At 38.8% G+C, this 24,795-nt stretch overlaps 1 protein-coding gene across 5 annotated transcripts in view; it reads right to left on the bottom strand.

Annotated features, from left to right (window-relative positions):
* The window catches only part of CPNE3 (copine 3), a 55,865-nt gene that overhangs the window by 23,585 nt on the left and 7,485 nt on the right, over nt 1-24,795 (bottom strand). For all 5 annotated transcript variants that reach the window (XM_075920434.2, XM_075920435.2, XM_075920436.2 and 2 more), the window contains 7 exons: nt 17,845-17,984; nt 16,624-16,803; nt 15,059-15,133; nt 10,290-10,361; nt 9,364-9,447; nt 7,640-7,729; nt 1,890-1,988 (listed from right to left, as the gene is read on the bottom strand). In XM_075920434.2, the coding sequence (XP_075776549.2) occupies nt 1,890-1,988; nt 7,640-7,729; nt 9,364-9,447; nt 10,290-10,361; nt 15,059-15,133; nt 16,624-16,803; nt 17,845-17,976 (732 nt within the window). In that variant the 5' untranslated portion in view covers nt 17,977-17,984. The remainder of the gene's footprint in view (nt 1-1,889; nt 1,989-7,639; nt 7,730-9,363; nt 9,448-10,289; nt 10,362-15,058; nt 15,134-16,623; nt 16,804-17,844; nt 17,985-24,795) is intronic.

Here is a 24,795-nt window from a genome sequence, read left to right on the forward strand (position 1 = left end):
TTTCATTAATATGCCCATCCGTCCCTTCCTCCCCCAACCCATCCCAATCACATAGGCTAGCCTGAGCATTCTCTCACCCTTTTCTTATTTTGTGGAGCACAGTCTGCATCTTATTTAACACTAGATCATTTTCAGTTACACTGGTGTTAAAATCAAGTAACTCCAGTGACTTCACTAAGTTATTCCAGGGTTAAGATGTGCACAACTAAGATCAGATTTGGGTTCTTAATAAATTTCACCTTATGGGCCAACTAGATCTTAGGGGAGGTAATAAGAAAAGTTTTGCCAGACTGGGTTCCAATTCGTTTTAAGCAAGAAATGTATGGAGCTTAGGGGTTCTCTGCTTTATCTTGTAGATTTAATTCCCAGCCAGTCTCCTGGCACACAGATTGCTGTCTTTGACTGGATACCGCCCAATGTGTGGTCATGAAAATATTCTTAAGGAAAAGCTTTCTTGAGGCATTTTCAAAAGGAGAACATGAAGATTATGTTAACACTGAACATATTTTTAAAAAGCAGAAGATAGAGCATTTTGATCCACATCAACTCACTCAGTCTCTTTGGTGACACAAAGAACTCACTATTTCACAGGACTGAGGTTTTACACAATGTGTGTGTACACTTTTTTATTAAAAAAACACTACACAAAGAAATATGCCTTGGGTTTCCCCCTCGCCCCCCAGCGTTGGCCTTTAAACAACAACTCGTTCACTAAAATGGTGCCACATTTTATTAAAGTAATTAACTTGTGAAACAAAAGCCATTTTAGTAGATATGGCAAAGGACTGGACTAAACTGTTTTATCCTTGCTTTTCAGTGTTTGTGTGCTTTTGATTACTATAGCAAGATGCTCACTACTTTTCTTGTGGGAAAAGCTGTATGAATGCCAGCCTGCTTCTGAGAACCTATAAAGATTAAAAATCACTAGAAATTTCTAACAATCAGATTACATATGAGCATAGTAACTTGCTGAAATTATTTACCAGTGCTGTAAAAGTAAGTGTTATATTGTCCTCTGCTCAGTTTCAGGAAGTCTTTGGAAACAACCACTGATAGAGCAACATGGCCTGAGCAGGGATTATAAAATATCAACACATTAAAAGTTAAATATTTACAAGTAGTAGCTTTGAAGAATTCAGTATACATACCATACTTAGGATGCTTTTAGGTTCCAAACCTGCATGCAGCATACTTGTTCATTAATAATGTTTGAACTATTTTTCAAGTTGTGTTCAAGTAAAGAAAAATACGGTAAAACACTGCTGGGACACAAGTCAATAAAAATAAAGAGTTTCTAAGCTAAGGTTGTTGAATGATGTCTAATGAAATGTATGAGAATGCAATTTGTCATGTTACAAGATTTACAACACAATATTTTATATAAAAAAATAAGGGATAGTGTGGTTTCTGAGGGTTTTTTTAAAGAAAGGAAATAAAGACCCAAACAAATGGAACACACAGTTAATTTCTGTGAACAAGTAGCTACATCTTAAAGTCTTTGTTCAGGTTTATTCAATTACTTAATCGAGTGAGAAGCAAACCTGAAATTAAGGATAAAGTAAAAACTGAGAACTTCAGGCTCTGGCCTTTTAACAGCAGTGAAATTTATCTTGTATTCTGCATTTTGATGATCACAGATTGGTTAAATTAATTTGACTTGACAACGTGGATTTTCAGACTTCTGCCATTACAAAAAACAACCAAGATATTAAAGTCTGCAAAAATGGATTTGAAATGGAAATGCCAACTCTTGACCTGACCTGGTGCGATGTATAAGCAATGCAATAAGACAGTTAAATACTGACAAGTATACTTTGTAGTCTTTGCTCATAACAAATAAGGCAATTTCACAAAAAATGTTCAAGAAGCCTAGAGGTTTTTTTACTTACCGGAAAGGACCGAGAAGATTCCTTAAGTTTTGACATCGTGGTTAGAAAACTCCCTATGAGATCATGAGACCCATCACTGTCATAGTCATAGCACTCTACCTAAAATGAAGCATTATCCAGGATTAGAAACAGCCATCAATCTAACAAAGTAATATTGTAACATTTCTTTAACATTGTATAAAACAAATCTGCTCTTTTTCTCTTAAGATTTCAAGCTTGGGAGAAGTTTTGCTCTGTGCCATAGATTTGACTCAAGGGGGCCATACATTCAAGTGACTGAAGGCTAGGCTTTACCCGCTGCAGAAAGATAAGTGAGTCTTTACTACTGAACCAACCCTCCATGCTACTGAGCATCCTCATCTTCCACTGAAGTCAATGAGCATCAAGCAGGTTTAGCATTTCACAAGATCAGGTCCAATGTGATTCATTAGGCTAATGCTACTATTTTATTCTGATAAGTTTTTAGAAAAAAAAGTCATTCCAAGGTGCCTAGTTTGTATCCTTCTGACATTACATATTGGAAGACTATTTTTCAGAGGTATTGGCACTCAGCTCCTATTGATTTCAGTGGAAGGTGTTCATGAATCAGTACTTCTGCAAGTTAAACTTTGGGTGGCTAGCAAGAGAGCAAAAGCAAGTGGATTGCATTACTGATTCATACAGGGGCTCAGATTGAGAATTCAGTATCTTTCATTGCTGAAAACAGAAGAAGCTAGACTTGGGAGTTCCCTCAAGACCAGCAATCCTAATTATCTGTAAATTCATAACTTCCTCAGAGATAGGAGGTTGGCCAAAATCCCTCTTTATCCATATTTATACCTCAAATGGTAAGACTTTACTAATTAAGCCAATTAAACTTTAATCTTAATGCCTTTCCTTGCTCAGGTTATTCCTTTTGATTAGCAGAGAAGAGAGGCATACTGTCACTTTATTTAGCCCCAATTTGTTTTTCATTGTTATTTTAATTTTTGTTCTGATGACAGGTAAGATGAAAACAGCTTCTTAGTACCAAAATTTCCATTGAAGCATTTTTCCATTATTCAGGATAAAAATACAGATGCTAGACAAAAATATTCTTTAAGCAAGATACAATTTAATCAATATTGCGGGTCTCTAAGCCCTATTTCCCTCTCCCATTAAGACAAACAGTCGTATAATGTACACAAGCACATTAATAAAAATGTTTTCTTTTAACATTTCATTTCTGACAGAACAAACAAATCCTATCTTAATGAAATATTGGGTTTCAGACAGAAAACTGCCCACATAACACATTTCATATTTCTACATTACTGCCCTTTAGATTGCTAGTTCTACGGTGCCTTTTTGTGTTGGCAAAGCTCCTCAAGACATTTTGGCTACTACTGTAATAAAATACATGCACATGCATTGTAAACAAATTCATACTTCATACAGGCAAAATAATACTATCACAGATGAGAAAGATTTCACACAGACACGACACAAATTCTTTAGGCTTCCCTATATTGAGCCAATCAGATGTTCAAATATTGGTGGAATGCTTAATACCAAAGATTTTTTTTCATTCAACAGTAATAATAGCTTATTTGAGAATTATCAGAATTGTTTTTTTTTGTTTAAAAGACCAAAAACATTTCTGGGAGTTTGATATATTAAATACATTAAACCCAATGTTTCTTTTTAAATCAGAAGTTTGACTACTCATGCAACAAATCTTGGTGGCTCTCTGTACCATCATAAAATTATCTATGTTTCCCTCTTCCCTCCTCAGAGCTGAAGGATTCATGAATGCTAGCTCCAAATCAGAGAAGCTCACATTTAGGGTACAGAAAGACATCACTTACTGACTGCAACACACACACACAATTTAAAAATAATGAGAGAGTTGGTTTGTGCATTACTGCTGAATACACAAACTGAGCAACTTAGTGTGTGAAAAGGCATTCATACTATGCTGAAAAAGTCAATTTTACTTACTAAAGTAAGAGAGCCTGTTATGCATTCCACTGTGTGTATAAAAGTATTACAGCATTGTTTAATTCTTCCAAACAACATTCCCACAATTTTACTGTCTCATCTAAAAGTAGTTTTAAATCCACAAATTAAAATTTCAAAATAAAATGCAGCAGAAATTATAATCTATCTTGCTTTGTGTGTATAAATCTGGAACACCTCTATGAAACTCAGTTGCTCTGGATTTACATACATGTAACAGATAAAAAAAACTTAGAAGGTTTTATTTTATAGTGTTTTCTACTAGGTGATAAGATTACAGTTTGGATCATGCTGTGCTGAAAATAACTCTATCTTAAAGGATTTATCCAGTCAAAGAACTACAATTTTAGTGTGGTCATAAGAAGGAAATGAAAAATTCAATCACAACACGCGGAAAATAAATCTGTCATTAGCTCTTTCCTCTCCCCACCCCACAAGTTATCAGATTCTGGGCTTACTTGTAAAGCTAATAATAACTGTGCTTTATCATGATTTTATTTCATGTAGGTTTATGCCCATAATTGCTTAATGCACAACTAGCACATACTTAGCTATGTAACTAGTGTCTGTTGCATGTAGTTTATTCTCTCTTGCAACTTCTCACCAGGATAGAAGCAGGGGTTATTGTATATTTTGTATTGATAGGATTTTATTTACATGTACACACTGCTGTAACATATTGGAGAATGTGTCTGTTAATTTATGAACTCCCTCTTGATTTTGTGAATGCTATGCTGTACTTCAACTTACACTCTGAATATAAACTTAGGGTACAGCTACACAGGGACACTCAGAAAATTTAAACATTTAAATGTAGGTGTGAATTAAAAATGAATTACTTCAAAATAAGACTACTTTACTTCCAAATGATATTATCCGTTCAAAGATTTAACATGCTCTGACCAGTGCTGTAAATGATGAGGATTGATTAATTGGTTTACCACCCTGGATTTGCAGCTTCGGGTGAAGCTGAAATCTATAAGAAGAAATTCAGTAAAGACGAGTTTAATGCATTATGCTTAGGCATGAAAAAATAAAGTGCACAAATACAAAATGCTGAAAACCTTCATAATGGTTCTGCCACCGCAAAGGATCTAGGGACATTGTGGAAGATTAGAAATTCAATACAAGTCAAAAATGTCATGCTGTGTCATATGTAAGATCTGGGAGGTAATTGGTTCCATTCTATTCTGTACTAATGAGGCCAGTATTGTGCCCAGTTTTTAGAACTGCACTTCAAGATAGGGACAAATTGGAGAGAACTCCAGAGGACAGTAACAAAAAAGGTAACATGTTTAGAAAACATAACCTATGAGAAAAAGTTGAAAGATCTGAGCATGTTTAGTCTAAAAAAGGAGATAATAAAGAGGAGGACATGAAAGTCTTCAAATGTGCAAAAGGCTATTGCAAAGAGAATGACAAATCAATTGTTCTCCAAGTTCACCATGGGTTACATTGCAGCAAGGGAGAGTTAGATTAGATATTAGGGACAACTTTCTGATTATACAGGTAGTTAAATTATGGAACAGATTAAGTAGGGAAGTTATGGATTCCCCATCATTGGAAGTTTTTAAGATCTGGTTAGACAAAACACCCAACAGACATGGTCTATGTATAATTAATCCTGCCTCAGCATGGGGGCAGGGAGAAAAAGGACTGGATGACCTCTTCCTCCATTTTTAAGGTATGTCGATAAGAAGTTTCTCTTCCCTTTTAATTCAACCAACATTGCAGCTTCTGTAATTTAGAATTTTCTTTTGCAGGACATTTTGACACTTTTTTTTTTTTGCTCCAAACTGCAACAATTTAACATTTCCCATAAAACAGAAATTTTAAATTTTTCAGTTTCTGAATTTTTTCATGTGTGTATTATTTTTACATTATTTCATATGTCAATGGTAGTACTGCATAATATGCTCTACTACTGACCTGTCATGAAATATGCAAACACAACAAATATGAAAAACCCATACAATTAAATTCAAAGCAAACTTAAAAAATACTTCTGTTTTTGGAAAATTGAGTCTCAAAATATTCTTCATGCGGGAATTCATGTTGAAATAAAAACTTTCAAAGCATTTCGCTTTCCTACATAAATGCAATTTCCAGCAGAAAAAAAGCATGTAACAGAAAATTTCTGATCAACTTTAAGCCTGAGCATAGACTTGAGGAAATGTGTTGTTTCACCCTCTGGCTCAGCCATTGGTGCTCAAGTTTCTATCTGTCCTCTGATGCAAGGTGTCAAAAAAACCAAACCACCACACACCCCTAAACAAGTTAAGAACTTTTGGACAATGAGGAATAAGGGGTGTCTTGGAGTTCAGAGTGTCGATGGCTGCAAATCAATGTTCAGTAAGGATTCACCAGATTGACTCCTTGCCCTGTGAATGGAGTCCACCTTATCCTCCCAGGCTACTTCCACTGTCACAGATTCAGTTAGGACCAGGCAGGCAGAAAGACAATACCACATTCATCTTGTCTTCAAATCCAAAAGTGGTGCTTAAGATAAAGCAGGTTTATTTGAATTCACAGCTCCAACAACGGAAACCAGAGCTGAAGTTAACAGAAGTTTATGTGCTTTTATAGACTAACAACTAAAGGCAGGAAGGAGGTCAACTGCACCAGACATCCATTTGCTGTCTGTTGTCAACGAGGCCCTGTTTTGGGAGCTAGCACAGTGAGGAAGGGAGATTAACAACTTAATAGTTAGTACTCAGAATTAGGCTACGTCTACACTGTAGCCTTCTTCTGGAAAAGCTTATGCAAATGAAGCACAGAGTGGAATATTGCCATGCTTCATTTGCATAATTAATTAGCAGCCATTTTTACGCAAAAAGCCTTTGCGCAAAAAGGAGCTGTGTAGATGGCTCCTTTTCATGCAAAAACCCTCTTGGGCAAGAGCCATTCGACTCTGCGCTTCATTTGCATAAGCTTTTCCGGAAGAAGTCTACAGTGTAGGTGTAGCCTTACATTTCTAATATGTCCTCCTGGCTAGATGACATGACAGTAGGCTTGGAAAGTCAGGCTGAGATCTGTTTCTATTCCAAATTATGATGTTTCAAATACATATGCAAATCAGTTAATGTTCAAAACAGCTTCATATCAGAAGGTTTTGTTTGGGCAGATCCAGCAATTCCAATGCTAATGCTTTGCTACTGTGTTTATTCATGGGGATTCCCATGACCATTCACTCAACTCTTCAGATAAAGGAACTGGAACTATTGTTTAAGTAATATCTGAGCAATGTAGAAAAGAATGAAGCAACCGGTTTATGAAGCAAAGTCCAGTTGAGCAGAGTGAGGAGAGGAACATGTGGCTGGAAAGAAAGGGAAGTAAGCAGGCATAAAGCACTTATAAAAGGCACCAGGCAAGAGAGTCATATGAAGGAGAGAAAGAAAAAGTAATGGGATGCCATACTACTGTAAATGTGCAATTAGATGCCCCATGCTTTTAACAAATTTGAGAACTGCTGTTATGTTAACACTAATTCAAAGGAAAAAATGAAGAGGGAAAAAAAAATCACATTTACTCTAGTTTAACCAGGTTCCCTAAATCTGGGAGTAAATTTAACAATTATTTTTGGCAGCTACTGTAACACAAACTGTCAGGCCATTATCTTCATCGTCAACTTTAGGCTTCCTGTTACTTTAAATAAAAATCTTCATTTTGAGTTTAACTTAAAACTAAAAGCATAAAACAGTTAAATAATTCATTATATTTGCAAACTATTTATTTAGATACACTAAGGAGAAATTCAATCATTTAAGTATTACCTTGATTGTTTTATCCATATCACTGTAACACAGAGAATTGAGAGGAATTTTAAAGGGCTTCCATACAGGATTCAAGTTATTTTTTATAACCTGCCAAACAGATTTAATAAAACAGTATTGTTAGCAAAGCAAGACAGAGTGTGACTATCAGTTTTGTCATGTTTTTATTCCATAACTGTTGCAAATATGGGAAGTGTTGACCTGTGATACAACCATTAAAAAAAATAAAAAATAAAAATAAAGTCATGCTTATATGCCAAGGATATAACAATAACCTCAATGGCTGGGACACCATAAAAGGAGAAACATTCTGACACCAACTCTTTGAAAGTAACTGGATGCTACTGCTCACTGCTAGGAGGTCAATATTTTCCTAAAGAAAATTTAATTTACCATACACCATTTAAATCTCAAACTGGAGAGGAGGTAATATTCCAGTACCTCTCTACATGTAGACCCAAGGCATAGGTAGCATTTTGCTATTTATCCCCATATCTTACCAGATGAAACAAGACAATGGGGTAAAATCATTTTACAGAAGTTACATTTCACCAATCAAATGTTTATACTGAAAACCCATCTCCAGAAGTATTTCCTCCAGAGAGTCAAGCTTAAGAGTTTAAAAAAAAAAAGTTAAACCTTTTTATAACCTTTTCATGTCTATCAAACAAAATGCATCTTAGTGCTTGGGGGGAAGGAGTGAAAGAAGTTTATTGAGAATCTGCCATGAATGTTCCCAAACTCTACAATTCAAGTGTTCATAATCTGCAACAGAGTCTAGGGTTAAATTTCCTATAGCAGAAATCCTCCAAAGGAAAGTAATGTAGCATTTTTATTTAATACAATTTAGGCTCTGTGCTAGAAGTTAACCCTTAGGTATAGTGAAACACTTTCAAAAGTGGAAGGTAAAATGCCTTGATTTTTAAATCAAATCTTCAAATTAAGGATAAGAAGATATACTAATAAATACACAAAGACTTTTATTTCTGAGATGGTAGAGCCCTCAAAGTTAGATAAATGTACTTGTTATGCTGCTGGAACACATGAAGAAATGTTAATTATAAAATTAACATAGAAAAGGGATTTACATTTCTTTGACTAAGTGCTTCAGGCCAGGGACTGTATCTTCCTTTAAATTTGTTTATTATGTAAATACTGATTAGGGCCTCAGGCTCTCCTATAAGTATTCAGTAATAACTTACTATATTTAAGTAATAAACATCAGACCTAACTGAGTTGGCATTCTCTGATATTAATAGTACTATAATAGCATCTAGAGCCGTGGCATCCAACACACTAGCGAGTGGACACATGGCTATTTGATCAGTTGAGTGTGGCTAGTTTGCTATATCAATAGCCACTATAGCGGTTACTGTTTCAGAATTGGTTGGACACCGTGGATCTAGAGGCTCATACCAAAACTGGGGTCCCAATATTCTAGACATTACATACAGCTAAACAATCTCTGCCCAAAGGGTTTACATCAAAACAGACAAGCAAAAGAGTAGGGGGAAAAAGCAGTATTAGCCACATATGACTTTCAAGGTCACACAAAAAAAGTCTGACAGAGCTAGGAAAATACAGGTCTCCTGAGATCCAGTCAGGTGCCTTACTCCCAAGATCAAATCCCCTGCTCTGAAACTGTTGTATCTTTAGAGCTAGGGCATACATATAAAAAGTCAGATTAACTCAAACTCCAGTTTCTTGTGAACAAAATCCCCTACCTCAGTTCTGTGAACCATCACCCAGTTCCCTTCTGACGTCTGCTTGTGGAATTCCAAGTAAGGATCTGACTTTCCAAAAAAATCCTGAATTAAAACAAAACAAAAGAAGGCACTTACGGTATGAATGTTATCAAATACTAATTAATACACAGTCATACAAATGGAAAGTAAACAAAAGACTTTCCTAAAAACTATTAAACATCTTTCTGATAAAGAACAGAAATCACTTCAGGTCTCATTCTCATTACTGCTTTTAAAACACAATTCCTTATATTAGCAAGCCACAGAACTAAATAGCTATGAGAAGACTATAAATATATATTTTTAGTATAAAGTGAGAGTCTGTGCTCTGTAAACACTGCTGGATAGTTCCACTTCAGGGCAACAGGTGTATGTAGGGCTGGATCCTAATTCAAAGCTGTCTAAGTAGAGCATTAGAAAAATGTGAAATAAAAGCATTTATTCCCTACATAGTATTTTTAACATCTATTTTGGAATTTCATAGACCAATTATAGGGTTTAGAGATTCTAACGCCAAGCCTGAGATTATAATAAACAAACAACGGTTACTAAAATATACTTTATATGGGTGTCTGAAAGTGTATTTTCTATAATTATTTTAGCAAGTAAAATTTAAAATTAAATGGAAAAAGCATTTACACTAACAGACACAAAACTGATGGACAGATTTAAGTCTTGTTTCAAGAAAATTGTGGACAATATACTTGTCTCACTTTAGAAATAGGTCAAGATTCATTCTAAAAACTTCAATGTAATTAACATTTTTTTGATGTGTTTTTCTTCTACTGTAAAAAGTATCTTAGATTTATTTTTTCCAGCAAAAAGTCAGAATCAATCAGTACCATTCCTTATCTGTAAGAGCAATGTGATTTTAATTCTTTATTATAAATACAGCAGTTAAATACCTTATTATCTAGTTTTCTTGCTTCTACTTCGAATAAGACCACTCTGTTATCCTTTACTTCTTCTGCTGTAAGCTAGGTATGTAATTAAAAGAAGGAAACATTTATTCTGTCACATAAAATACACCTCACTAATATTTGCACGCACAGCATATCTAAAAAGAGTAAATATAAATTATTTTCTTTAAATACAGCAGTGCTTGGAGATCCTTTCATGAAAAGATAGGGCATAACTCTGAAGTGTTTTGAAAACATCAGGCAAGCCACACAACTCAGAAGTTAGTGGGTAAATATTCAGTTTACAAATAACATCCATGCATTGGCTTATGTAAAACTTGTATTTTCAGCAGTGGCTACTAATTATGGATGGCCCAACCAGAGAAAAACAAGGGCAAGCATGCATAATGCAGCTGAATTCAACAGCTGCTACGGATGTTCTACACCTCTAAAAATTGGCACCTAAAATTGAAACCCAAAAAAGGGGAGCACTTTAAGGAAACCCAAATTTTAATTAGCCAAAATGTCACAGACTCCGTGTCAGAACTAAGTACAGAACCTACAAGTTCTAACACTGAATGCTCTGGATCAATTAGATGAACTAACTCTCACATGCACTAGATGGTGAGATCTGTCTTTATATGATACAAGTTCAATTTCAGATAGACCTTCTAACCTGTTCTCATTATTTTGAAAACCTGTAGTGCAACACATGTGAACAAACTAGCCTTTGTTTCCCTTATATTAAATCAGTTATAGCAAAAAGGCAATCATTCAAAGAGGAATTTTACTGTGGTTCTGTCACTTTCAAAGGATTGGTGGGGCCTTTAATAGGCAGATTACAGACTAAAGTCAAAGTTTGTCTGTTTATAAACCTACAAATAATAGTCCGCAGAAGGTATTTTCCTCACATGCAGAGTACTCAGATCTATGATGTTTCCCATCAACTCTGATATAGGAAAAATGTGCTGCTAGTAACAAGGATGCTGCCATTTGTGTTCAGTCTTCTGAACATCATTACCACCAAATGTATGGACATCACTGAAGAAAATATTAAAGAACAGCTAGAAATCTTCATGGAATCAGGGCTTGAAAAAAATCTATTATATATGAGAGCAGACTCCTGCAAGTTCACCAAACATCATGTTCTTTTCGATGAAGAAATTTTAATGCACAATTTGGAAAGCCACTAATTTTAGCTGAATAAAGTAGACCAGATTTCTACATTTCACTGAAAGGAACAGAGCTCATGGCACACTAGGAGCACATTGTAGCCTGATGAAAGTATACAGGACACAGTAATATAGCATTCTTGTGTTTATAAATAAATGTTTAATTTCTTGTTTGACAATATCCCAAAATAACTTAACAGATGCAGCCCGTTAATTGCTAATTGCAACGAAGCTTTCCCCTTAGAGATGCATTGCCAGATCGGTCCAACCATTTTGATAACATCCATCACAACTCTGAAGAATGTGAGATATCTGTATTAATTTTAAGACTCTTCTTCCTCTCAGTGGGATTGGTAGTTATTTTTGTGCTGGCTAAAAGGTAACAAAACTAACTCAGTTGTAGTTAGCCCTGCTCTACATCACAATCTTATGTTGGTAGAACAACGTTGCTCAGGGATGTGGACTTTCCATGCCCCTGAAAGCTTTTCCTGTTGGCATAGTTCCTGCCTCTCAGGGAGGTGGAGTACTTAGGCCCACAGGAGAATCTCTCCTGTTGACATAGGTAACATTCTCACTAAGTGCAAGAGTGGTGCAAGGTGCAGTACAGCACAGTAAATGCAGACAAGCCCTTAGCTTTGGTCTGCAGGTATCCCAAGACTATAGCTATAGTCAGCCTCAAAAGCTGGCACTCAGATGGACAATACTCAGAATCCATTGCTAGAAGTTTGTCACCTGGGAAGAAATATAAGCCTGAGTGATCAGGTTCTGTTGCCCCTACACAAAAATTGGGACAATGAAATGGCTAAATGACTACCTGTGAATTGGGGTGGCGGGGAAGAGGGAAGAACCACAATAACTGTGTAGCATTGGAATAGAATTTTGTAACTAATAAGTCAGTTGTAATAAATGTATGTTATAGCAAAAGTTTGGATTAAACTTAAATCCAAGATGTAGGCCTCACAGGGCCAGGCAGCTTTAACTTAGCTCCAGCTCTGTTTGATGTTAGCATGTTAAAGTAATGAGATGGAATATTGTAATATATAGGGATGTTAGTGTTAGATAGGCCTTGTAGTAGATAGAAAGAAGTTTAATGTTGAAAGACTTTGTAACTTTGTTAAAGTGACTTAGAAGTACCCCTTTGTTCCATGCCGCAATTCTGTAAATGTATTGTGTGTGTGAAAGAGAAGAATGCTTTAGGAAATAAATGTAAAGGTCACTGCAAGCTCAAACGGTCAGAGGAGGGGCTGAAGACTCAGAAGCACTAAACAATTATCAACTAAGTGAAAGAACTCAGAAGACGCAGACTACCTGGGCAGACTGATGAACCCTGAAGCTAGAGGCAAGCACCCCTTGATAGGAAACCAATCACAACTTTCACCAGAAAGACAACATCCCTGAGGGGTCGTCAGCATACTGAGATCAGATGACTGTGAGAACAACTTCTTCCCAATTTTAGGAAGATTGATTGTGATGCTGAATGACTGACGAAGGCCTGATGAAGCAAAATGCATAGACTTGCATGGAAGGAAAGTCCTATAAAGGATGGGGTGTCTTGTATGGTTCTTCAGGTTCTGTCCTGCTAAGACTAAGAGGAGCATCAGTCCAGACTGACATGAACCCAGCTCCTACCTCGGACCTGACCTATGTGGTCAATAGGTTGGGCCGAGCAACAGATTGGTAACTATTCCATCAGACAGAGAGAGAGAGAGAGAGAGAGAGTGTGACTGTTATATTGTCAATAAATGTGGCGTGTTGCCGTGTGTGTGTGTGTGTGCGCGCTACTTTGTTATATTGTCAATAAATGTGGCGTGTTGCCTTATCCTCCTGAAAAAGATCCTGTGTGATTCTTATAAGCATAACAATTGAAGGGTCAGAGATGCAGAGGTTACGGTTGCCTTACCCTCCCCAATGTGGGATAATTATTGGGATCGCAAAACTGCAAGGAAATGCTAAAGTTTAAATAGGCTCTGCATCAAGAGTGGGCAAAATATAGCTTGTAGGCCAGATCTGACTTGCCACCACCCCATAGCCTAGCAAGACCCTGGGGTAGGATCTCAGCCTACCACATACTAGAGACGTGAACAGTTAACTGGTAAGCCACCAGTTCCAGTTAACTGGGAGGGCTCGAGCAGCTCCCCACGTGCTGCAGCAGCTCCCCACGTGCTGCAGCAGCTCCCCACGTGCTGCAGCAGCTCCCCACGTGCTGCAGCCCACTTGTGTCTTTACCCCCAGCAAAATCTCACAACTCTTATTCTGTTGGCTGGGAGCCACCAAAGCTAAGCACCTCCCAGCCAGAGCCTGCATCTGGCACCCCACCCCCTCTCTGCCCTACGTCACAAACTAAATCCTTGCACCCCCCCCTCCTGCATCTCGCCTCAGATAACTCCAACCCTCTGCATTTTTGATCCTGCACCCATACCTCCTCAGATGCTGCACCCTCTCCTGCAACCCAATATCCTACCCTAGGTCACAACCCCCTCCTGTAGTAGGTCTGCACCCTTGCCCCAAGTCACAACTCTCTCCCAGACCCTGCACCACAGTAAATGGTAGATTCTTTGTAACTAACTTTCTGAATAAAATTCTGAGGTTTTCAATATCTCACTCAGAGGTTCGAGGGCCTATTACAGGAGTTGGTGGGAGAGATTCTGTGGCCAGAGATGTGCAGTCAAATTAAATGATTGTAAGAATCCCTTCTGGGCTTAGAGTCTGTATTAGCCAAATATCTCTAGCCACCATAGAGATTTTATACTGTAAAACTGACCCCAAAAGAAATACTATTAATGAGTTCACCATCCAGTCAGCAACTCCTGCATCAAGAGCCCTTCAATGCCAGCAACACTTGCTTATACTGTTATTGGTTACCAACCAATAACAGTATAAGCATCAGTCTTGTGTCCACTCTGTTTGAAAATGCAGTTATTGTATATATGTTAGTGCTTGCTCACTAACTGAAGGGCTAAAGCAGTAATAAAACTGCATAGTTGCCTTAAAAATAGGTTTATCTGAAGTTACTCATTATTACAGAATAAATCATCTTTACTGTTTTAACACTTGGATCTCTAGCTACCTTCTTGGTTTAATCCCTTGCTGTTTTCTGCCAAAGAGATTATATATTCCTCAGGACAGAGACCACTTTAATTATCCACAAAGCACTAGACAAATCTATAGTGGTCACCACTAAATATTAGCCATTTATCTATTTACCAAACTGGCATCCTAACACTTTACTAGACTCGTATCATAGTTCTATTTATGTAGGATGTAGCTTGAGGTTAAAAAAAGTAATTGGGAAAGAAAATAAAAACTAACAAGAACCCACATTTGCTCAGGACCTGAGAGATAAAAATAATGGAAAAATTTAAAAAAAAAAAAAAAAAACATTCACCCCTTTTTATTTGAAACTGACCAACTCATTTATTTAAGCCTCTGAAGACTAATTTTCATAAGTTAGTGTACAAAACAGTAGCTGTGTTGACCTGAAAGATGCAAATGGCTATGAAAGCAATATTCCCATTACTATGATGTTATATAATACAGTGACTTCAATAATATAAACAACGTAGAGACTATGTATTAGAAGGAGAAATCCAAGCATCATCCTACCGTGATGCTTCCTTTCCCTGCAGGTTTTCCATTTTTAAGCATAAGTGGCCTTGTCAGTGTCTTGCTGGAGACGATCTGTCAAAATAAAAGTCAATTGGTTAAGAGCTATTATTACAGGTTAGCAGCTTTTCACTCTGAAAGAAAACAGGTGATGATACAGGTTCCATTTTTGAAAACTGCTTTACCATGAGTGGGGAGGGAGCACTGCATGTAACTGTGCAGGTTAATCAATGAGCCCAGGATTATTGGTCAACTGTGTACATGAGTACATGTTAACATCCCTAACCCACATTGTTTGTGTGTCAGTCACGCTCCCCTCCTGACACATACTTGTATTGTTATTTCTTGATACTTCTTTCAGAGAGTATCATTTTAGTTTTGACTGGTCTATGCATTTTATAATTTTTATTATGCTCTTGTGCTTATATTTAATTCTTTTGAGTAGTGAGTTCTAAATTGTACTGGCTGGAGTAATTATTCCTATGGTAACTTTTTAAAAGTATGTATTACAGATAGGTTTTTGGTTTCTACTGGTGACACACATCAATACATTATCTTGATATGGTGCACATAAATAGGATTGTGAAAGTGTAACAGTGTACACTGTTAACTGATGAGCCTGGGCTCATTGGTTAACATGCACGGTTACACATACAGACACCGCACTCCTCCCCCACTCACTACTGTCACTGCTACAGAGTCAGGGGAGGGGCAGGTTTAAGCTGGCTCCCTGCGAGCCACCTCTCACCCCACCCCTGTGCTGCCTCTGTATCAGAGGCAGAAGCGTGGTGAGGTGGGAGCCAGGTGGTGGGGAACCAGATTAAAAACCATCTCCCTGTGTGCACCAGCTCCCAGGGAGTCGTCAGCCCTCCATCCTTCCCTCATGGAACTGTGTAACCTCTCCCTAAGTCTCTTCCTCCCCCACCCCACTATGATTGGAGAAAGGTTAATGTGTTACTTTGTCTTGAATGATCCATTGAAATATGTATTAAAAACTTATGCTACACAATCTGTACCACCTTGTATCTAGCTGATTCTCTGAACATATTTCCCAGTCATGAAGATCTCAAAAGCTTGTTTCTCTTAACAGAATTTAGCACAATAAAAGAGATTACATCACCTTGTCTCTCTAATTACTTGTTCTATTCTACTGCAACTAGCATTTATTAGACAAAACCTCAAAATGACTGCTTGCAGAATGATCTTACATGCAGCATTGAGACAAAGGAGCTAGCAGACACTCCTATGCCTGCTCTACTAAGTAATTAGTGAAAAATCCACATTGTTGAGCGATGCAGTTAAACTGATGACCTAACTCTTGGTTTAGCCATTGCTAGTTCAGCATAGGTAGCATCCTAAATAGCTGCAGCATTTTAAGTGTATGCAAACTAACAGAGACAATTGTTCCTCGCGTAGAGTGATATCCCCACACACGAACATGGTCATAGGTCAACACATACAAAAGATGCACAGTTCTAAGCTTACCATTACATAGTTCTAGTGGAAATCAAAGTAGGTAATACCATATCCCCTATAAGACGTGTTCAGATTCTGTTTGAACTCACTTGTCCAAGAGTGCATTCAAATTCTCCCAGGAAGTCATCATCACTTAAATCGATGGTTTTGTTATCAATGTCATAAATCCCAAATTTAAACTTCTGAACCAGCTCAAAGTAGTAATCAATTAGGAACCTCTTGGCGAACTTTGGGTTCAAGGAATTCTTAACTCTTTCTGTGCGATCAACCTGTGCAGACAGAAGAATCACATTATCAGTCTGTTCATCAACAGCCTCATACAACTATGCAGATGACCAATCAATTCACATCTCATGCTAGGCTTCCAAGAGCCCTGCTGGATCCAAGTATAATATGCACTTCTGAGCCCTTTTCACGTAGTACAAACAAAGCACTTTAAATTTTACAAAATCCATGTGTGGTAGAGAAAGCATGTTTTACTATCAGTTCTCCCATCAGTTAAATGCAGTCACTTCTGGACATTTCATAAAACACAAAATATAACATTTTGTCCCAAGAGAAGGCTCAAACAAGAACTCAGAAACAACATTTGAAAAAACCTAGTAGCTCTGATGAAATCAACATATCAAGAAAAAAACAAAACAGTGAGAGAAAAGGGGGGGAAGCCATCAAATCCTTAGAAAGGGCAGCGCTGGCAGGGCAAATACAGAAGCAGCAACTGTTCTGTTGTCTAATAGAGTAATGTGTGTTAGCTCCTCCAGTACACCAAAGGCCTGCTGCCTGCCTACTCTCTGCAGAGAGTAGACCCCCAGGAAATTACACTTTCTGAGCTATAGCTACATACCACAGCTTACAGTGGCACAGCTGTACTGCTGTTAGTGTGAATGGTTTATGCCAACAGACGAGAGTTCTCCCATTGACTCAATTATGCCAGCCCCTGCAAGCGGTGGTAACTATGTTGGTGGGAGAAACTCTCCTGCAGGAATGCTTTGTCCACCCTAGTAGTTAGGTGGATGTAACTTATGTTGTTTAGAAGGTAGTTTATTCACACCCTTGAGCCACACAATGTATATAAATTTACCATCTACTATAGCCATAACTTCAGATAGGATAACAACATAGATAGAAAAAAAATTACCATTCGCGTGGTGGTGTATATCCATTGCATGTCTGTGATTGACATACTTTGGGCCAGATTGTCTGTGTATTTAGTATGGTTGGTAAATCATGAGAATTACTGAAAACAACTCTTGTATCTCACCGAATATTTCTAATAGACTGTACTTGTAGAAAGAAAGATCATATTCTACCTCATACCACTGTTGCCCACTTGCATTATGGAGAAGTACACACAAGGGGTCTGATTTTGAACCAACATCTTTATCCAGGAGATTGTTGCAGGAGATGGTCAGTTCCACCTTTGTTACACATTGTGCTGCCATCTGCTAACCTGAAAATAAGTAAACGGAGAACTAAATATTACAAAAAATAATGATTCCAAAAGTAAAAACAGGTACACCATGAAGTGGGCATAGCATGAGTTCATCAAGAGCAAGATTTGGAGCTCTAAGAGCCATCTGGGTAAGATACTATATATGGACATGTGCCAATGTAACTACAATTTATAGCTTGGTTTAAATAAGACGTCATTCCAATCATTCACACACACAAAAATATTTATATAAGATGAGAGATTCAGGCTTTTCAAAACATTTGAGTACCCAATTAAGAAACTGGAAATAGCACTAGAAAGAGATAGGCCCAAACCATACCAATTAAATAAGGTATTTCTGACATGTCATTCACCTTAAGTTCTTAAAGCACTTCATAAACATTAACTAAGCAAGCCATACTTCACCCATATGAAGGTCTTCACTGTCATTTAATACCAAAAAGAATTAAAATTCAATTAAATGGGAAACTGGCAAATTTAGAGCTCAAATTAACCCCCCCTTCCCCTCTCCACACAATGCATATGTACTATTTATTTCACTGAAACAGGATTCTGAAGCCAAGAGTCTAGCAGGACTGAAAAAAGGAATTGGATGTTTATATAAGCTCCTGGACTAAACCCAACTTTTAATAACAAGGGTTAGAAGGAAATCTTTAGATGGGAGCATATTATCAAATAAGTGCCTACTGCAAACATTCTTGGACATCATTCTTGGGCATCCCAGGGACTTTTTTCCTTGAACCCAAAAGGAAGGTCACTAGTGAGAAAGTGCTGTGCAAGCAGTTTAAGTCCATCTGGCTCCTAGAGAACAGTTCTAGCTCCTACTCCATGACAGCTAATAATGTTCTATTTTTAGTTTAATATTTACTGCATCTTAGCTTTGGTAATACCTGTGTTAGATCCCTGGCTGAATCCCCACTTGGATAGTCACAAGTCTGCTGATTCTGGATCCCATGTGCTTCCAAACCAACTGGATGTGAGCAGAGTACAGTATTTCTCGTTCTGCCCTTCAAGCAGTCTCATCTGTCACAACTCCTTGAGAAGTGGCAAGCTGCAGTCAAACTGCTCTTAGCTGTGTGCTGAATCCACCAAATTCCTTCAGGAGCCTATGCATGCTCTTCTAAATAATCTGTTCTCATGGGTACTCTAGTTTCTAGTTTAATTCTTTAGGGACCACTTGGCAGTAAAAGCAAGGACCACACAGGCTTTGCATAGGAACTACAGTAAAACTCCAATAGTCCGGCACTCCTGATAGTCCGGCATCAAAATGGCAAGAGCCTAATGAGTGAGGTTCGGCAAAAAATGAGTCACAAGGTACCAGCAGCAGCAGCTGAACTGAGCAAAAAGGGTAAAAAAGGCTTTAAAAAACTAAAACATTACAGTATACTGTATACAGTATGTACAATAAAAAGGGTTAGGAACACTTTATATACAGTATATAATGTATACAGCATATATATATAACCAGCTAATAGTACCTCCTGATAGTCCAGCATATTTGATAATCCGGCACCACCTAGGTCCCATAGGTTCCGGATTATCGGAAGTCTACTGTACTTAGCTTATGTATACCCCCCCCTCGCCCCGGTTATAGAAAGCTGAAGAGTTATAGATGTATGGGGAAAAAAATGTGAATATCTAAATGCAAGTCCTTCACTCAGGATACATCTAAACTACGCTTTATTTTCGAAAGAGGATATGCGAATTCCGTGGTTTTTTTCAGACCCCTCTCCCCCTTTTTGAAAAAAGAACGCTCTTCCTTAACAAATGAGATTTATGAGTGTCTTTGAAACAGTTTTTTCCCCCGAACCCTCCCTCCCCCGTGTCCAGACTACTTTCACTTTCGAAAGACATGCTGAATTTGCATATCCTCTTTCAAAAATAAAGCGTAGGCTAGCACTGATTTTTAAGCACTTTTGCTGACAAAAAATTTCACCCCCTACTAAGAGAGCACTGGTTAGCATTTACCTCCAGTGGCTCAGGTCAAAGGTAGTGTGTACAGTAGGGTGCGCAATAATTTTTGCCTGGCGGGCCGCCCTGGGAGGGGTGGGGCCAATACACTTCCATGCTTTCCCTTCCACAGACCCTGATCAGTCTGGGGGTGGGAGAGTGTACAAAATCTTTGCCCCCAGAGAACTGCCAGCAGTTCAGAACAGCTGGTGGTTCCCTCTAAGTACCCATGCCCCTGGTGGTGGGAGGAGACTTTTTGAGCTCCCTCCTGCTACCCCCAGGTCAATCAGGGCCCGGGGAGAAGGAGCACATGAAGTCTCCTGCTCCCTGTCAAGCCCTGCAGGGGAACACAGTGATTAAAATCTACCACCAGCTGAGCAGCAGCTGGCAGTTGACTAAGTGTTGAGCCCCTTGCAGGGCAGGAGGAGACTTCATGCACTTTCCCCACCTTTATCCCTAACTGGCTTGGGGGTGGGGTGGAGCACACTAAGCCTCCTCCCACTCCTGCCCTGGTCCTGCAAGGAAGTTTTGCTGTTTAAAATCAGGATTTGGGGTCAGGGGGAGCGCACAGTCTCCTCCCACTCTGCCAGGGGTGCATGGTGCTTCTAAGCGCTGTATACTCCTTGCAGGGTGGGGGCAGGGCAGATGGAGACTTCATGTGCTCCCCCCACCCCCAGGCCCTGATTGGCCTGGGGGAGTGGCAGCATCTTCGCAGGCTGGATCAACTCACGTGGTGGACTGGATATGGCCCGTGGAAGCCATTTTGCCCACTCCTGGTGTAGAGCCCACAAGAATGCCTCTGTGCCTAAGAGCTGCTTACAAAAGCTGAGTGGAGCCAGTTATTCTCATGCAGGCTTTATTTTTAAATGGCTTGATCAGCACTGAGTCACCAGGGTCCCTTTCTGACTGGGAGTTGTAGTTGAAAACCAGACACCTGGTAATCCAATGAGACTCTAAGATAAGGGCAAAGAAATTTTGAGCAGCTAAAGTTACTGATGTGGGAGACAGACTTGGTAAAGGGTCTACTTCCATGATGGGCAACCTAGGCTAGTGAGTGGGCCACATGAATGGCCCATCTTCATCTCAGTGAGCTGCAAGATTATATGTGCCTGCTACATTCTAATAGCGGATGCAAATGATGTTTTTTCCCCCATTTAATGAGTTAATATGCATAAACTCTACATCAGAAGGACCAAAAATAATCAAAGTAGAATGCTGATACTTTCTGATCATAATGGACTAAATTTTGTTATTTCATTTGGATATGAAATGTTCTTAAATCAGTTCACCAAGTACCAACCTTTAATCATCAGAATGTTGCCACTTCATCCTCAGACTCTACTACGCTGCATGCAAAATAGCAGTTAAATCTCCTTCATAGTTTTATGCTGCAATGCTGACAAATTGTATAACTAATAATTGCAATCCAAATGCTAGCTGAGGCTATAAATTACATTTCCTAACCACTTTCAGCCAGAACCACACATATAATTTGGTCATGGCCAAACGCCTGAGGGTATATCCTTGTCTGTTTAAAGATTTGTGCATTAGAGACCTGTACTGTTGACTGAATTAGTGGAATTGCACTTGTGTAAGTAACAGCAGTACACATCTTATTTCTCACTATACTCTGAAGGGAGGAAAGGTGAGGTTCCTTAAACAGATCTGATATTGTCTAACTAATACAAATGGACAACCAAGGACAGCATACCAAGTAAATTATCCATGTATATTAGGCTGTTTTCTATTATGAATACCATTGTATTTCTGCAGCTCAAACAATTCCTTAAAATACTGTTGAGATAACCTGTGTAACAGGTTTGGCTATTAATGAGCCATAAATACATGCATAAAAAGCTGCCCTGAATTATTTTACCAGTAACAGGGGAACAACTTTACATAAGAACATAACATAAGAACGGCTGTACTGGGTCAGACCAAAGGTCCATCTACCTCAGTAGCCTGTCTGCCAATAGTGGCCAACACCAGGTGCCATCAGGGTGGACCAAAGACAATGATCAAGTGATTTGTCTCCTGCCATCCCTCTCCAGCCTCTGACAAAACAGAGGCCAAGGACACCATTTTATCCCCTGGCTAATAGCCTTTTATGGACCTAACCTCCATGAAATTATCTAGCTTCTCTTTAAACTCTATTATAGTCCTAGCCTTCACAGCCTCCTCTGGCAAGGAGTTCCATAGGTTGACTACACGCTGTGTGAAGAACTTTCTTTTATTAGTTTTAAACCTGCTACGCATTAATTTCATTTGGTGTCCTCTAGTTCTTCTATTTAGGGAACTAATAAATAACTTTTCTTTATCCGCCCTCTCCACACCACTCATGATTTTATATACCTCTATCATATCCCCCCTTAGTCTCCTCTTTTCTAAACTGAAAAGTCCCAGTCTCTTTAACCTCTCCTTATATGGGACCCCTAATCATTTTAGTTGCCCTTTTCTGAACCCTCTCCAAGGCCAAAATATCTTTTTTGAGGTGAGGAGACCACATCTGTACACAGTATTCAAGATGTGGGCGTACCATAGTTTTATACAGGGGCAGTAAGATATTCTGGGTCTTATTTTCTGTCCCTTTCTTAATTATTCCTAGCATCCTATTTGTCTTTTTGACCACTGCAGCACACTGTGTGGAAGTTTTCAGAGAACTATCCACGATAACTCCAAGATCTCTTTCCTGATTTGTCGTAGCCAAATTAGCCCCCATCATACTGTACGTATAGTTGGAGTTATTTTTCCCTACATGCATTACTTTACACTTATCCACATTCAATTTCATTTGCCATTTTGTTGCCCAATCACTCAGTTTGGTGAGATCTTTTTGGAGTCCCTCACAGTCTGCTTCTGTCTTGACTATCCCAAACAGTTTGGTATCATCCGCAAACGTTACCACCTCACTGCTTACCCCTTTCTCCAGATCATTTATGAATAAGTTGAACAGGATTGGTCCCAGGACTGACCCTTGGGGGACACCACTAGTTACCCCTCTCCATTCTGAAAATTTACCATTTATTCCTACCCTTTGTTTCCTGTCTTTTAACCAGTTCTCAATCCATGAAAGGACCTTCCCTCTTATCCCATGGCAATGTAATTTACACAATAGCCTTTGGTGAGAGACCTTGTCAAAGGCTCTCTCCCTCAAACTGAGGCTCAGCCCATTAACAGGGTTCTAGATTTCAAACCTTTTAGAAGCTCCTTCAAACTAACCAACCAACCAACCAGACAAACACAAGCTCAGCACACAGCAAGTAACTCTCCCCCCCCACACACACACTACAGGCAGCCACTTACCACAAGGGTCCCGTATTTACTCCTTTTTTACCTGGAGAACTCTCTCTCCAAACTCTGTTAGCTGCTCCTGTTCGCAACACAGGTCCTTACCAGACCCTTTGATGCACTACACCTCAGTTCTCCTCAGCATTGCTTAATGAATAGCTAAATTGAGGTGATCCATTTTCTATAAACATGGATGAGAGCCATTGTACTTAATTACAGAACTTTTAAAAATTAACTATTGTTTTTCTTAGGGATGAAGAATACTAAGATATAGCACTCTCCTGAATTTATACATGTAATCTCTAAAATCTCCTAAAATATACAACAAAAATGAACATTTGCTAAACATATTTTTGCTTATCTGATTACTGTTTATCAGAATAAGATCCATCTAAATTTTACCTGAATATCTTTTCATGTCAATTGCTTTAGAAAAAAAGGAAAAACTTAACACACAACTAATAGTCAAGTAGCACCTTAAAGACTAACAAAACATGAAGATGGTATCATGAGCTTTCATGGGCAAAACTCACTTCTTCATCTGAAGTAGTGAGTTTTGCCCATAAAAGCTCATAGTACCATCTACATGATTTGTTAGTCTTTAAGGTGCTACTAGACCAGTGGTCCCCAACCTTTCGGGGCTGCTGCAAGCCCGGGGCCAGCGCCGCTCCTGCGCCACATGCCCGGGGCGGGGATGCCCCTGTGCCACACGCCCGGGGCCGGCACAGCCCTTGCGCCATGCACTCGGAGGCGGGGCCATCCATACACTGTGCGCCCAGGTGCCGGCACCGCCCAGGCGCCACGCGACTGGGGGCAGGGTCGGCCCCCGATCACTAGGTGTGTGCACAGAAATGGCCTGGCGGGCACCCGCGGGCACCGCATTAGGGACCACTGTACTAGACTATTAGTCTGTAACAGGAAAAACTTAAAAAACAACAAACTCGGCTACCCCTCTGAAGCTTTCGAAAAAAAGAGTTAAGTTAAGCAACATGAAGAATGCCCTAGCCATGCTTTTTATTTATATAACATCTACAAAAATACCGCAAACTACTGACTGTATGATTAATGTAAAGTGGGAGAAAGAATACTTTCTAGTTAGAACTTGCTTTTATCTGCCATTCAGGAATAAAATGCAAGTGATCACATGTTCTGAACTAATTAATATTAATACATTTGGAAGTGGATGTGGGAGCTTTCCCTCATTAAAACTAAACTTGCACTTGTGGCTAGGTGGAATGTCATCCATGTTGAATTTGGATATTACTACCTTAGTCCATCTCATGCTTTGTTGTACACTGGGCACCCCACATTTACCATCCTTGTCTGTGAGCAGCCTCTCTCCCCTAATCACTCCATTTCATGTTGAATTGCTCATGTCATGGAAATTAACAGTTTTGAATGTTAATCATGGTCTTTGCTCTCTTCCTTTTTGCATATTCTGGTTTCCACTCAAGGATGCTATTTGGTTAGTATTCTTTTTCCATTCTCAGTATACACCCCAGTCATTGATGTTATCTTAGGTAGAATATTTGTGAAGGGGTTCCTTGTCCGGTAATTTTTCTAGCTTCAT

The sequence above is a fragment of the Pelodiscus sinensis genome, chromosome 2, assembly GCF_052426305.1.
Source record: "Pelodiscus sinensis isolate ZL-2025 chromosome 2, ASM5242630v1, whole genome shotgun sequence".
NCBI lineage: Eukaryota > Metazoa > Chordata > Testudines > Trionychidae > Pelodiscus > Pelodiscus sinensis.